The sequence below is a fragment of the Acyrthosiphon pisum genome, chromosome A1, assembly GCF_005508785.2.
Source record: "Acyrthosiphon pisum isolate AL4f chromosome A1, pea_aphid_22Mar2018_4r6ur, whole genome shotgun sequence".
Lineage (NCBI taxonomy): Eukaryota > Metazoa > Arthropoda > Insecta > Hemiptera > Aphididae > Acyrthosiphon > Acyrthosiphon pisum.
The window spans coordinates 116,310,217-116,327,137 of NC_042494.1; the positions used below are offsets into that span (position 1 = coordinate 116,310,217).

At 26.7% G+C, this 16,921-nt stretch overlaps 1 protein-coding gene across 5 annotated transcripts in view; it reads left to right on the top strand.

Moving 5' to 3' along the window:
* Positions 1 to 16,921, top strand: part of LOC100163329 (poly(rC)-binding protein 2) — a 45,105-nt gene that overhangs the window by 18,158 nt on the left and 10,026 nt on the right. For all 5 annotated transcript variants that reach the window (XM_016803787.2, XM_008184108.3, XM_008184109.3 and 2 more), the window contains 2 exons: positions 11,601 to 11,712; positions 16,047 to 16,103. In XM_016803787.2, the coding sequence (XP_016659276.1) occupies positions 11,647 to 11,712; positions 16,047 to 16,103 (123 nt within the window). In that variant the 5' untranslated portion in view covers positions 11,601 to 11,646. The remainder of the gene's footprint in view (positions 1 to 11,600; positions 11,713 to 16,046; positions 16,104 to 16,921) is intronic.

Genomic DNA, 16,921 nt, shown 5'->3' on the forward strand with positions numbered 1-16,921 from the left:
CGTTACAATATATATAAATATATATTAGATCATACGTGTATATAAATTATATATTTTTTGTGAAAATATAGTCTATTACGCCTGCGTCAGTGTTTGGAGCTTAGAGACGAGTATAAAAATGTGTACGCATGCAGAAACTCACCAATGCAAAAATTATTATTGTTTTCGTAATAATAATTATTATTATTTATTATGAAAATATATTATGGACGAAAGAACTAAAAAACGTCGTGGAGCCCAAAGAACAGAAAAAGTTTTTTTTTCTCGCCAACCCAAACATAAACAATTTTTAGCGATTTCTTTACTTGATTTTTATTTTATTTAGGTAATTGTTTTATCTTGTTTCACGCCACTTTCACAACTTATTATATGGTACAGCAACTAATAAAAAAAACCACACAACTACTATTTATTTTTTGTTTTTATGCGTGCAGTTTGCGATTTTTTGATTTTTTGAACCGTTTTAACTTTTAACTTTGCTATAACGTTTTGCAATCTTAATACATCATAATGCTATAGTGTGGCTTAGTGTACGAACTAATATTTAAGATATGCTTTTGATATGGACTAGTGACTATAGGTACTACGAACTATTATTTATTAACCTTTTGATATTTTATTATCAGAATAAATTATTTATACATATAATATATTATAATTGTTTTTATAACAATCAAATACTTATTTATGCATCAAAAGATGATTAAATATTTTTATATTTACATGCCCATAGATATTCAATTATAAAACTATTCAATATCATTAATAATACCTAAATACTAACATTATATTATGAACTTTTATTAACTTCCGGATGCAAATATATAATACCAAAGGCAATAACCTATATTCTTTATTTGGTGAACGTTTAAGGATTATCTTTTTTTAGGTAATCAATCTAATTAGATTTAAAATGTTAAAATATTTTTATTTTGTAATAATCGAACTTTGTAAGTATAATCTTTATTTAGTTTTTATATATTAGTATTACATATTAAAATATTATATACAAAGTTTAAATCGTTTTAAATATTTTGCATAGTACCTACCTATCTAGTAGAATAGTATTATTTGGGAAATTGAATATTATGAACTAATAATATCTATTACCTACCATTTTTAATTGTAAACATTGATGATATTTCAATGTTTGTATTTGAACAATCAATCACATTTATTTATATAGATTCAGTTATAAATTAATTATAATATTTATACATTAAATAATTATAATTCATATTGAAACATTTTAGTACAACTAATACATTTTAAAAATGTTGTGAATTGTGATACATAAGATACTCATTAGGTAGCGGTACAGAATACTGTTAACTGTATTTGATAAAAACTTTTAAAAGCTTACTAAATCAATTATTTTAAATTTTTCTTACGATAAAATAATTTGTAATAAATCAAATACGAATTGCTGCAATTAAACAAGTAATAGGTACTTGAAAATAAGTATCTATTCAAGCTCTGTGCATCATCTTAAAATACTGTCTGATTAAATTTAATCAACAGATATTATGCTTATGCCTTATATTGTATCATAAATTAATTTATGTTGCCAATAGTCTTAGTAAAAATAATATTTTCTAATTTAAGTTGATAATAAATTATACTATTTAATGAAGTAATTAAAAAAAATATATATATATTTTTTTTATTATAATATATTTGATCATATTATCATGTTTCAGTTTTTTATCTTTTATGGATCAGATAAATGAATAAACAAATACAATTTCGTAAATAATCGAATGTAGAGTACTAGAATATGAGACTATTTAATATATATTTATTAATTATGCTCATTATGTTGTTCAATTGCTTAATATTAAGTTATTTAATTGATGAATAATTATTTTTTTGTAAAAAATATTGAAGGATTACATTTAAATGTTATAAGAATATTCAAATATACTCAAAATTTGATTTTCATAAAGGAAAAATGTAACAAATTTAATGTAATTTACTGTCATAATTCATAATGCAAAACGCATTAAGTTCCATTCAAATTTAAAATGGAAAAGTTTTGTAAAAACATATTATATAGAATACGAGAAATATGAGATTTATTCTATTAAACATTCTTCTTAAAAAAGGAGATATAAAGATAACAGAAAACATTTTAAAAACTATTTAAAAACATTATATTCTCTATGAATATTTTATACAGTACAAATGAGTTTTGCAATATTATAGGCAATTTAAATATTCTTAAGTGAAAAGTTTAGTTTGCAAAATATGATATTCTTTTGGTTTGATGTACGAATAAATTTTGTTTGTTAATTGTTTCAAATTTATTTAGCTTAAAACAATTATTTACATGGTAAAATATTTATCTAATTTTAACCCTCAATATTTATTATTTACTGTTAACTGTTAAGTAGTTATTTGTTTTGGTCAATAAATAGAATTCTTTGAAGCTATGTACCTAATATATTTACTAAAATATTAAATCTATGAAACAGATTCTTCTTTTTTGAGGTTGAAGTTACGCACAACATAAAAACTAAATCAATTTTTTAAAAAATGGTTGTTACTTAAATATTCCCGTTTTTGCGCTGTTTTTTGTTCGTTTTTCCCAATTATTAAGAAAAGTTTAATTATAATTCCTTAGTTCTGACTTCTCGGAGTACGAACTAAATCAAACCTTCTACCAGAAACCATATTCATTGTTGGAGAACGATAAAAATGTTCTACTTCTAATAGTGATGACAGACACAAAATAAAACTACTTATAATTTAAAAAAAAAACACACACACATTATTGTAAAACTAATACGCACTCCCTCCTATACTCCGTTCAGAATTTAAAAATAATAATAACCTGTTTAATTTTATTTTGTAGGTGTACAGATTTAATATAGCGTCGTTCACGGGAACAAATCTCCTATGTGAAAAAATCGCAGTTGTCAGGAAACGCGAAAAACGTTTTAAATAAAGAAATCACATAGGAGTTATTTGATGAACGATTTATATTTGGTAACACATATAGGATTTTTCTACGGTGGAGATAACTGTACATAGGACATTTCATAAACGATTAGTAGGTACCACATAGGAGAATTTATTTATTATTTTTATTAATTTTAGGATGCAGATAGCACATAGGAGATTTTATCAATAAATATAGCTAATTTTTTTCTGAATTCAGGGATACCAAAACCTCAAAATCATAAATTTGGCATATAGGAGGTTTGTTCCCGTGAACGACGATAGTGTACATTTCCTTTGTTTTTATTAATATTTGGTAAAAAGGTATGGTACATGATATTTTATATTAATCATAATAGAAATTATAATGTTATATTATTAACGCATACGTTTCATATAAGTATACATAAATAGATTAATTTAACTAAAATACAATGATGATAATATTATGTAGGATATAAAATTATGTTAGGACCGTTATACAAACGTTTGCTTACTGAAAATATGGCACTGCTTAGTGCTTAATTATATTATAGTCAATCATAGGCCATTCTAAACCTTTGCCTAACAATTTTCTAAGAATGGTACGTTAAAACGTAATTTGAATTCTTAGAATAGTCTGCAGAACCAAGGTTACATAATTATAATGTTTTAATAAATCCAGTCTACATAGATTTTAATTACTTATGACTTATGAGTTATACATTATTATCATGATTAAAGATATAATGTGTGTATTATGTTTTGATTATAATCATAATTGATAAATAATTCAAGATTAAATTGAAATGTATATTTTCCAACAATTCTAAAACTTCTATCAATTACCAGCTTTTGAGTACAACTATATTAAAAACAAATTATTATTTACAAAATTTACTAATGTAAATTAACAATTACAATATAGTTTATGGAGGACAGAGTGGCCGAGCGGACTAAGGCATCGGTTGCAACGTGCACCAACGCCGGTTTAAAACCACGGCTGCGGGCGGCATTTTTCTTCGAGCAATTCACGGTGTCCGGAGAGAAATGCCGCCATCCCACTACGGATGCCTTCGGGTGCCCACTTAAAAATCTGCCAAACAAACACACGTATTTATAAAACCTACAGTACCCTCCCCACAGTTAAAATCACCCAATGGCCTAAGTTGCAGCGGGTTAATTAATAAAAAAAATAAAAAAAATATAGCTTACAAAATTATAAAAATCTTCTCCTAGGATCATATTACTTGATATTTTGTTTTGTTTTGAATTTTTAAAACCATATGAATTTATAATATATTCTGGTTTAATTAACATTAAACGGGACGAAACGGTTAAGAACAAATTGTACTCTCCATAAAGTTTTGTAATAATTTGTTTAACATATTTTAATTAATGGTTAGATTTTTTTATAAGTTTATTCTAAATGTCTAAAAATTGTATTTTGTGGCTAGATACTATATAAATATTAATCAGTGTTAGTTATACTGTTAGTAAGTTTTAGTATGATCTCAACTTAACCCCTTGTAGGTGTATAATTTTTACTGTTTTTCTTTACTTAAAAAGAAAGGATAAAATTACTGAGGGGATCTTAATGGGAAAATATAAGGGAGATTTTTATTTTTTCCACGGGAATCAAGTGTGTCTACTATAGGAACTGGAGCTGTAGGTATCTACTCTCTAGAAACTATAAGAGACTCTATAGAGAATGGTACTCGACATTTGTATGTATTTTGTTGTTTTGCTTACGCCGTGTTATATGGAGATTTCCAAGTTTTTTTTTTATTATTATCATTATTATATTTTTATGACAACTGTGTTGTGTAGCCTAAAATAATGATGTCATTATTCCTGTGTCGTGTATAATTTTATGCATACTTAATACTTATACTAAAAATAATATTGGACTGTACCTACGCATTTCACACAAAATACTGCTCTAGAAACAAACGTAATTTTGACGATTGACAAAATTACGAAATTATTTTTTAATTTATCTTATATTAGTAATTATTATAATATATGATACGCTGACGACTTTATTATTATTCAAACATCAAACTTTGTTAATAGCAATATGGCCCAATCTTAAAACGATAATATTATAATTTAGTGTGTTACTACTCATTACTTAATAAGTACAACCTGACTCACGACGGTGATTAAGAAAACGGAAGTGTGAACGCCATAGGCGCAAATTGGGGGGGGGGGATAAGCCTCTCCCCAAACTTAGCTGTAATCCCCCAAAAACCTAGGACATACAATTTTAAAATGATATATTACAATGGTCTGCTTGCCTTTTATATATTGAGACCCCCCAAGTGAAAAGTTGAAATTGCGCCTATGGTGAACGCGTGGGGCTGATCGGAATTTTAAATTAGTTGTTAAAAATCAAAACTATGTCCCTGCTATGGCCATGATATTTATAAAGTGAAAAGGCATAGATAATATGATGTATCAGTGTTGTATGATTGTATGAACATATGGATTTCAGATTGTCGATTATTTTTTTACTCCGATTTTGTTACTTGCGATGTATTTGTTTGTTTTTATAATATTAATCATATAGACACATTTTAAGTAGGTACATCACAGTTTCGGTTTAATTTGGCTTGGACCCATTTAATCTACTGTCAATCGAAACTTGCCATTTTTGGACACTGAGAGTTCGAATACCTTTACACATTGTTTTGGACTATATCCAGATTAATCTTAATCTAAGTTCAACAATAAGATCAATGATCAGCTTTTATTTTCAACTCTATAGCTAAAATTAAACTGTTTAATGGCAAATTATATTTAACGTAATAATTTTAGAATTGAACTTTTCATATTTGAATTTTGGAAAATTGAATTATGACGATTTAACATTAACTCTTTTACCAACAATTTCAAAAGTATCAAAGTAAAAATTCAACAGTATGACCATTTGGTTGTACTTACTGAAAATTTACTTAATTAAAAGAACCATGGGAGACATTTCATAAAATATAAAGATCCGTGACTAATACCTATATATTTTTAAAAAAGCTATTCCAGATAACATAATTTAATGCGTTGATCGTTCAAGTAGTTACTATTTTCTCGGGGTAATATAGTGAGTTCTATATAAAACGAAGATCTATAAAATCGTTTTCTATAATTTAGTATCAAGTTATAAAATCAAGTTATAATTTGAGTTTCAATCACGCGTGTAATAAAAAAAATAATAGATACAATCTATCTCAATACAAACACATCCTATAAAATTGTATACAACGCATAATTACCTAAGAACTACCTATTTTTTGTTTACTTTAGTTTCATTTAGTTTAATCATAAGTATACCTGTTAGACATACTTACAACCTCGGCAATACGTCTAATAATATTGAATCAGAAGAAGTAGCTCTGCTGTATAGTCTATTTCAACTTTCAAGTACCTTGTAATTGATTAAATCACTGCAGTATATAATATATGTGTTCATTTCGAATTCAATGAAAAATCATTCCAACGTTTAAGATGAAACTGAGTGTTATTTGTGAGCCTCAAATTATAGGTACATTTTATAATTTAATTACATCACTATTAATGTAATTCAATTTTCTAATAGTAACACTAATTTTTGAATTCTTATGTCCTAACAATAAACTATAATAATATACAAAATGGTGAAACGTTTCTAGGCTCAAACATTATTATTTGAATAATATTTTATTGAATAACAACAAAATAATTAAAATGTATAGACTATAGAGGAAAAATAATGTTAACTCTGAGCACTGCAGTCATGATTGAACTACCTATCCAATGCTTAATGTATTTTTATTACTCCTATTATAAACTTTTTATGCCAGAAAAAAATTGTGCAGTTATTAATATTGATTGAGGTTTCTGATACCACATTAGAATTATTAGTTTATACTTTAATCTGAAGCTCAAAATGTCCAGAACTTTCAGTCGGAAAGATTATGGAAAATCGACAATCGTCAATATTTTTTTAACACTATAGTTTTCGACAAAATTAATTTTATGTATTTACAGTCATTCGAAATTGAATAACGAAAGACAACAGCAATTTTTATCAAATATTTATATCAGCGTATTCTACAAATCATATAATTTTCAAAGTATTTTGAGCTATTCATAAACATTTTAAATTCACACGTTGTTTTGGTTTATGTTGATAGTATTGTTTTTTTTTCAGTAAAAATCATGAACATTTAATACAAGGTTCCTAATTAGTTATTCTTGCAGAAATTAAAAATATAAAAATATATAAACACAGTGTTTTGCCTATATCAGCGTTTAAATTTCAATTTTTAATGAAATTTGCACGTAAATATGCAAATAAATTTACTATTGAAAATTCTAAAAATATTTATTTTAATACGTAGGTAATACATAGAAATATAATACATTGTTCCTACTAGAAACTATAGATAATATCATAATATACATCTATAATCTTACTGCGGCGGAGTCAAAAAAAAAAATTGTCTGTAAGGCCACATTAATTTTTATAAGCGTTTATAGTTTAAATTATGATGACATTTGATATTCAATCGTAAATTCATAACGATTTTAGCTATTTTGTTGTAATATTGAAACACTTTTTTCATTACTACAGGCATAAACAGGCATAATAATTTACTATACACAATAAAACAATATTCAGACTAATATTTTAATCGTTTTTCGCATGTACTGATTTACATCATTGAATTATTATAATTTAACACCCATTACAATGATCAACCACCAGTATACAGATATACACTAAACCTAAACTGTACAGCCAGAGTCGTACGAAGGTTTATCTGCAGCTCTCCTGACAATTGAACATGTTTTCGCCCTTGCACATTTTTTTAACCCCACATCCACACACACACATACATATGAAAGATTTAAATATAAATAATTTTATTTTTAAAAAAGTAATAATAATAATATTACTAGGAAAATAATTAACTACATTGATATTATTATTAATATGCATTTACATAATGGTCAATATCACTGTTTTTAATAAAATATATGGCAACGACAAAGTTATAATCGTATGGATTTATTGCATTTTCTATAAACAAAGTATACAATCGTTATTTCTCTCGCTTACAACAATACACTTCAGCTAATTTTGTACTTAATACACAAACATTTACTATTTTATAAAACTAAATAACAAATTACATAAAAATCCATAAATTTTGAAAATAATAAAACATTTTTTAACTCCAAACGAGATGTAGGTATATAATTTGATAATTTGTATTTAATCTTTTTTTTAATGTGTCAATAAACTAAATGTTATGAAGTACCTACATTATTTAGATTCAAATTTGATCGATAAAAAGTAAATATCAACAAATGGTGAACTTCTTGTGCATTGATATTATTTTGATACGATATGTACATTCTTACAAATAATTATTTTGTATTAAAACCTAGGTTATAAGCTAACAACTTTTATAAAAATTAGAGTTAAGTAAATAAATTAAATTTTGAATAATTATAATAATAAACAGCTCAACGTTGAATTTCTAGAAGTGCTTCCTTTAATGAATTTATATAAAATTACTAAATATTGAAATACGAGTATCTACCTACCCATATACATATTAATATATTGACGAAAGTCTTTAAATAAGAAATTTTTAATCCTATTTTTAACTTTAATATGCACCTAATATTTAATAATAATATAAATTAATTTTCAAAACTACTATGTTGACGTGTATGCTGAGGTGGTGGTATACCAGCAGTATAAACTTTAAATAAAAAAAGACATTATCGGCTACTTACAGCTCTTATTAGTATCACTCGTGCACTGGGCGTTTTGGCGTAATATTATAATAACGTCATATTATTTTGTAATTTGTAAACACTTCTAAATTGTAATATGTATAAGTAACTATTTTTCGGATATTCTAAATAAAATGTGTATTATTAATAATTACGTAGGTATATTTTATTCTGACTTTTGCGCCCATCTTTTGATTGCGCCCTACAGGCCCTGGGTTTATTTCTTTTAAAATAAAAATAATTTATTATTATTATTATAGAAATAATTTCTTCCTGACATTTTATCTAAACTCAAAATGTTAACTTCTAACAATAATAAAATAATAGGTATCTTTTTTCGATATTTCTTAGTTGTACTTTGTTAAATATTTTAATTTTATAATTTTTTACTATCAAAAAATTGTTTTTTCAATTCATCCCACGTTAATTACTCGATCAGTTATCAAAAAACTAAAGCAGCTTTTTTTTTTTTCATTGTATTGATTTCTATATTACTTATTTAATTAGTTACAAGACCATTTCTCCTGAACTATCCAACAAATTGATTGTTGAAGACGAAATATAAAAGGAGAATGAATAGTAAATGGAAACACTTCACTTAAATACATTGACAGTTATAATCTTCAGAGCTGAAATTGAAATTAAGCTAATTTTGTTGAGTAAATGTACTTAAGTGTAAAAAAAAAGTTGAGCATATAATAAATCTTAATCTTGACCTGTAGTTTATGCATATACTAAAGACACGATTATATTATCACCACTTTCTCTTTTAATGGAACTGTGAACTACAAAAACTTGATTAATTAATTCTGAACATGATTTGAATCATGACGGGCCCGTCCATAACCCAATAGATACTTAAGTTTACCAGATTTATTCAAATAATGAAGATTTTTACTGTAGAAAATAAAAACATATTATTATCTTTCCCGTTAGATTTCTTACAATTTTTTCATTTAAAAATCAATGATAAATCACTGTATACGAAAAACAAATCTGAATGGAGATGAGTTGTCAGCATCTATCTGAAAGGATATTTTATAATATATTTATACTACTATTACCTATAGGTAATTTATTTTCCATTAGTAGATAATCGCTCGGTTGGAATTAAGTAATAATTATTCATTATATTATTAATTATGATAATATTATTATATATTATTGTTATTAACTTAAGGTAGGCAGGTAGGTAGGTATTGGGGAATTGTAAATAGGTTTGAAGTATAAACAATCAGACAAAATATTTTTAGAATGTCATTGTGCGTAGAAAATAATGGCATACGTAGTACGTACCTATAATGGCGAAAAGTTTCAAATCTCTACGATTAATAATTTTTGAATTACAAAAACAATTAACTAAAATAGATAGAAGAAAACTCATCAGAAAAATGTGTTTAAATTTAAATAACCAATAGGTTTCGTCAAAATTTGAACGTGAAACGTATAATTCTGTGGATATTATTAAATTAATTTAAAACAATTTTAAGACGAACTTTGTATTACATTTTTAAGTATTATAGGTATTAAAAATTGTGTATACAAATAGTACAAATTAATTTATAATGACAATTTAAAGCTTACGGTGTTCGCTTTTTGAATTATAGCAAAAAAAAAAAAAAGCAATATCGAGGTGAACCCTCCCTGACCCCCTATTTACACTCAAGGTAATAAATAAGCGAGTTATCTGTTGATTTTTGCTGGATAAATCACATAATGTTTCCAATGATAAATTGGGGGAAAAAAATAATATACATACTTAATTTATCATACACTCGATGTCTAATCAATCTTTCAGTCTAGTGTGAACCATTTTTCACGGTGTTTGTATATTTTATTTGACTGGCTATTTATAAAGAGTAAAGAACACGCTTTATTATTAACGCATCGAGTGTTATATTGTATAGTTTCCAATTGTTTTTCGGACATCAAGCAAACAACGTTCAATTTTATTAATTCTCTCAGATTCATAAAAGTGTAGGTATAAGAAACACCAAAATACAAAAAAACTAGTAAATAGAATATAATATTTTGGATTATATTTTCCTATAATAATCTGTGTGCGAGCGTGCGGGTGTCTATGTTTCAGGTTGTGAATGTGAAGGCGTGATATTTAAATAAATATATTAAGTAGGTATTAAGTACCTATTATTAATCTGATCCAGTCTACCTAACTCATATAATATAATATAATATATTATGAGGGTGTTTTCGGGGAAATACTTAGGTAAATGCAACTAAACGCCAATAGTACGCGCCTGTGACGCCTGTAGATTTTGCGAGATCCCTTATGTAAATTGGCATTGATGTATCATTCATTAATAATTTTATTGAAGCAAGATCAGGAAAGAATTTGTTTTTTGCCTCTTTCTGATGCACAGTTAATAACTGTCAGTTATATTATATTCAATGCTGTTAGAACATATATTATCTTGAATACGTATATCAAGGTCCTATACTTTTAAGTACCATTTCATTGAAATGTAATTTTCATTTTATACAAATATTTTATGTAGAACTACATATATATAATATATATTTATGAAAGCAGTATGACAGTTAGTTTTAATTTTACTCGGAGAATATCTTAATTCTTAATCATCATTAATTTGTCCAATTATACCAACTCCTTGCATATTATCATCTACATATAGTTTCCTTAATTAAGGATACTGTATAGTATATTATATATATAATAGCTGTTTATTTATAGTTTAATATTCTGGGGATACAATTTTTAATACCTACCCTTTAATTCTGTTAGAAAATAGGCATCTGTGTAATTTTGAATAACTTATAACCTAATATGATTATATGTATACAAAGCAATTATTATTTAATTAACACGCACCGTTAATTAATATTGTACTATAATTATATTTTATTTTCCACAGTAACTCGAATAATCAAGGATTACAGGGATTTAAACGAAAGGACCAAATGGACGCCAAATCGAAAGATGACTCCAATATCAGCCTTACACTTCGGCTAATAATGCAAGGAAAGGTAAATATTATATTTTGAGTTTGTCATAATTATACATGATATAATTTATTATTTTTAAACAATTATGCGTAGTATAAAAGTAATCTGGGTAAAGAATAATTCAATAATGAATTTAAAATGTAATAATTAATATTGTAATTTTCGATTTCACGTTCCCCTCGTGGACTTGAAGCCTTAAAAAGAATGTAGTAAATAATCCATTTAGCGTTATTATTACTTCTACTATTCTAAATAGTTTCATAAGTGAAACCATATTACACTTGTATGTGTTATATTAATATATTATGTTCGTATACATTTAGGTAAATATATAGGTAATGTTATATACAAGAACAAGGTGATTGATTTAAGTGTCTAGTCGTATTTTTTTGAAAAGTTAAAAAAGTCACAACAGGGGTAGGAAGGTATCATCCCACGTCTCCGAATAATGTTGGTCCACTACTCCCTCATCAAAAATTTCAAATTAAATACTTAAACGAATATAATGATAAATTATTAATTATTAACCTATCATTCAAAATTTGTATTTAATGTATCGAAGTACCTATTCCGAAAATATTCTGCTTCGGAATATGAAATGAAATGAAAAATGTATGTTTTTATCCTTCAAAAAAATAGAAATTAATTAATGATAAAGATAAAAATTGTTGTTTTGCAATGACATAGCAATCATAGCATTATGTTGGAATAACATTTTCGGATTGTAGTCACCGGTTTTAGATAAAATTTTTACGTGACGCTATAATAATAATAAACTTATACTTATTGGCGTTATGTCCTGCATGGGTTATTATTATACAAATTTACTCCCTTTTAGTGCGTCTATACGCCGTACCAAATAAGAGCGCACCGGGCGGCCACGGGCAAAACCGGTTTTGTTACGTAAATTTGGTGCGCTCTTATTTGGTACAGGGTATATTATTATTATTTTTATTATCAACTTATTCGATAAATTCAGTTAGAAATTATATTATATTATCATATTAATATAATCGTTATAGGTATGCAATGATTTGGAATTTTTTGTAATATAACGTTACGACCATCACTAGAGAGTGTCTAGAACAGTATAAAATTGCATGATGAGAACATTCTACGGCCGTCTTGTCAAGCAACCAATTTTATTCTAATATTACTAATTATATTATACACAACCATGGACAATGGGTTGACAGTTTGACACGTCTTAAATTGTTCCCCTGACACCTCGTACATACTTATATGCAATATACATAGTATTATTATGTATCTAGTTGTATATAGTAGACAATATTATGGTAGTATTATATAAATATATATAGTACTATACAGAGTATATACTGTACCATATGTCTTAGGTACGTATTTACATGTGGGATTCAGAAAAACAACTTATACATTTATCATGGTAAATGAAACTTGTATTTAAGTGTTAAGGCATATACAAGTATTAGACGTTTCATCGATACATTTTTTTCATTCATATGAATACAAAGTTTAAAATAAATAATCACAAAACCTGGGAATAGTTGTTCTGCTGTATTTTAGGTTTTAAGTAGGTCATGAATACGTACATTGTCATTAAGTAGTTATGTTCAATTTATATTAAATTTGATTCTATGAAAAAAGTATTGCGAAGAAAAATTTATTTGAGTGAAAAAGATTTTTCAGAATCTATTTTCTTAGGATATTTTGAATTTATTTATCTTAATATAACTAATCAATTTTTAAAATTATATCATATCTAAAATATTGTACTTACATATTCCGATTTATAAATATTTAGGGAAAATGTCAAGTAATTTAAATCTGGTATTGTTGTATTGAGTAAATATTTCCATTTTTTCTTTAGTTTTTTCCAATTATTTTTAAAAGTACACTTAGAGTATACTGGGAATTTTTTATTTTTGATTATCTAAAATTACCAACTAGGACTACTTTTATAGATTTATGAAAACTATTTTAAAAAGTCTTTTAACTCTACTATATTTTTTATTTGATCGCAGTGGAAACGATTGACTACCAAATTTAAATTCAACAATCTAGCATTTCAGTACCTACCTACTGGCTACTATTCATTAAAGTATAATAACAATTATGCTGAAACTCTTTTTCTAGAGAATAAAAACGCTAGTTTAGAACTTTAAAAAATAGATGATTGTGAAAAAGATTCAATATTGAATCTCCAAGGGATATAAGGTAAACATTGTACACAAATACGTTAAAGTTTTACTTATCCATAAACGTCAAAGTTTGATTAAAGTCATACATATAATAATTCCTTCTTATATCAACGGAAAAGTTTATATTTTTTTTCTGTAAATCAAAGTATGTATAGTATTTTTTTCTTAGCCATACAAACATTAAATTCTCATTTTAGCTTTTCTATTCCAATTCAGTTGGAATAGACTTCCTTAATTTCCCTACCATAATATCCGTATAAATCCGTATAGATCCTAAAGATCATAAATTAAACGGAAATAGTAAATGATAAATCTGGTTGAATTGTATTATATTATATTCTCCCAGGTAAGCATTTAGGCTGCCACATAACGAATTGTGTCTTACCTAAGGCATATCTTGTCGGTATGATATCCTTTAACCACTTAACACTAGTATAAACTCTAAAATACATACATATATTACAGTCCACTCCTAAGGCTTTAATATTATTTTTCTAGTACTTAAAATGATATGATGGTAAAATTGTTCTTTTATACTTTTAGTCTTAACGTCATTCTATATATTTGGTACGGCCCGGTAAGATGGACAGTAGAATACACGAAATTTTTTTTTTTGAGGGGAGGGCAATGGGTTAATGATGAACAAAATCAGATTTATGGTATAGAGATTTAGAGGTTAGGTTCTCCACTGATAACACTATTTTAAATTATGGTAACAATTTGTATATTTACTCACATTATATGTCTGAAAGCTCAAATTTAAATGATTTACAACTTTACAAACAATTACACTTTATTACAGGGCTTGCATTTGAAAAAAAAATTCCGTTCAATGTTATTTACAATTAAAACGCTACACAATTTTTGTATTTATCGTTATTTAGAATTAAAACGTTAGTCAACTTTTGCGTTTATCATTATTTGAACTAAAACGTTATACAAGTTTTGCGTTTATCGTTATTTAAAACAGTGTTATGCACTTATACCTATTAAATTTAAAAATAATAACAAATTCGGGTATGTAATGCCCCAGATACGGAATATAGTATAATCAATTCTTAGATTTTTAGATTGTTTGGATGACATAAATGTTTTTAACGAAACCAATAGACCTTTTAAATAAATAAATTTTAAAATATTTTTTTTTTATTATTTTTATCCCGCGGCAACTTAGGCCATTGGGAGAGGGGAGGTACTGTGAGTTTTAGAACAGTAGGTGAGTGTTACACGTGGGTGTATTTTGGCAGAATTTCGAATGGGGCACCCGTAGGCTTCTGCCATGCCCCGGGGTGGGGGATGGCGGTATTTGTTCTCCGGACACCGTGACTTGCCCAGAGAAAAATGCCGCCCAGTGGCCGAGAATCGAAACCGCAACCGGCAGCGCCGCAGCCGACGCGTTAAACCGCTCGGCCACCCGGTCCCCTAAAATATTTTGTTTTGCGTTATTTTTCGTTTAATGATATTGTATAAATTACGTATTACGTCATGTTTTGTTTAATGACATACCTATAATATATTTTGTAAATTGTCTTGTTCGGGTTTACGGTATTTAATTATTTTTGATTATCGCTTTCCGTTTTAATAACGTTTTCAATCGTTTTTTTTGTCAAATATAACGTTATTATAACGTTTACAAGCCCTGCTTTGTTGGAGTAAACATCTGTTTAACGCTTAAAAACGCTTTAGTAGGTACCTTGATCTCTAAAAAAATGTATTTAAATAATTAATAACTTCTGTTAATAAGGTGATAGAACTCTTTGGATTGCCTGCCTTTCTGTTATTTACACTCTATCTCACTCTCTCTTTTTCTCCCTCTCTATTCTTGTGTGTATTATTCTTATTATAATAAACCTATTTATGTTATATATATATATATACTTTTATAGTTTTATCAAATGTTTATATTATGCTTTGGCATTTATCATAAGTATACAGTTTAAAAAAATATAACTGATAATTTATATTGTAAAAGTTGCCACGTTTGTATCAAAATCCAGTTTATTTCAATTACCAATGATTGTTATAATCCAATTGATGTTTCTTATTTGGGATTGGAATGTGAAGTTATGTTACTTACTTACATGTTAACCTACTAAAAATATTTGCATTAACCACATAAGAAATTATACTTATATTCGTTTCAAATTGTAATACAATTTTTTTTTTTTACAGGAAGTTGGTAGTATAATAGGGAAAAAAGGAGAGATTGTCAAGCGATTCAGAGAAGAGGTATGTATACAATTTATCTAGCAATATTCTTACCCACGCGTTGGATTAATGCGGACCATCCTGGAGGATATTAATCACGGGGTGATTTAGAAATGGGGTAGAACTGAGTCCAGAAAGGTCTCGGAGAATAGTGAAATTATACATTGTGCGAGAAACATTTCCGACAGTTTTATCCTTAGACAGAAGTATAAATTTCTTTTATGTTGATCAAACTTGACATTTTTCGACTGATGAAGTTACTTAGATACTGCACACTTGAAGATTAATCATAGTTAAAAACAATAAATTTAAAGTAAGCGCAAGTACAATGAAAATTTTTTTTTTAAATAGTTATAATTGAGAAAACACAGCGAAAATGTATTTCTTGCTTAAAATGAATAAATCATTATTTAATTATATAATACAATATAATTAGATGATAATATGAATTTTGCTTTAGTCGTACTCTGCACATAATATTCTTAAGTTATTATCTAACATTCTAACCTAATAAACCATGATTATATTTATACAGTTATATACTTATACAATATGAGCTTGTACCGTGACGAGTAAAGAGTATGAGTGTCTGATGGCCAATTTTTGGTATCTATCGTTAAGGGGATTGGCGATGATTTCCTGTCTTTGTCTAACACACGCGCAACATAAGAATTTAGACGTGTTTTTTTGTCAAACGTACCGATTGATATAATTAAGCGATAAAAATAAAGATTTGAATTTGTCGTCAAGTCTACTTGAGATCGGTCAGTCTACATTTTTGATTTTTTTGATTTACACTTCTCCAAAAAAATGAAATATGAAATTTTTTTAATTCCTCT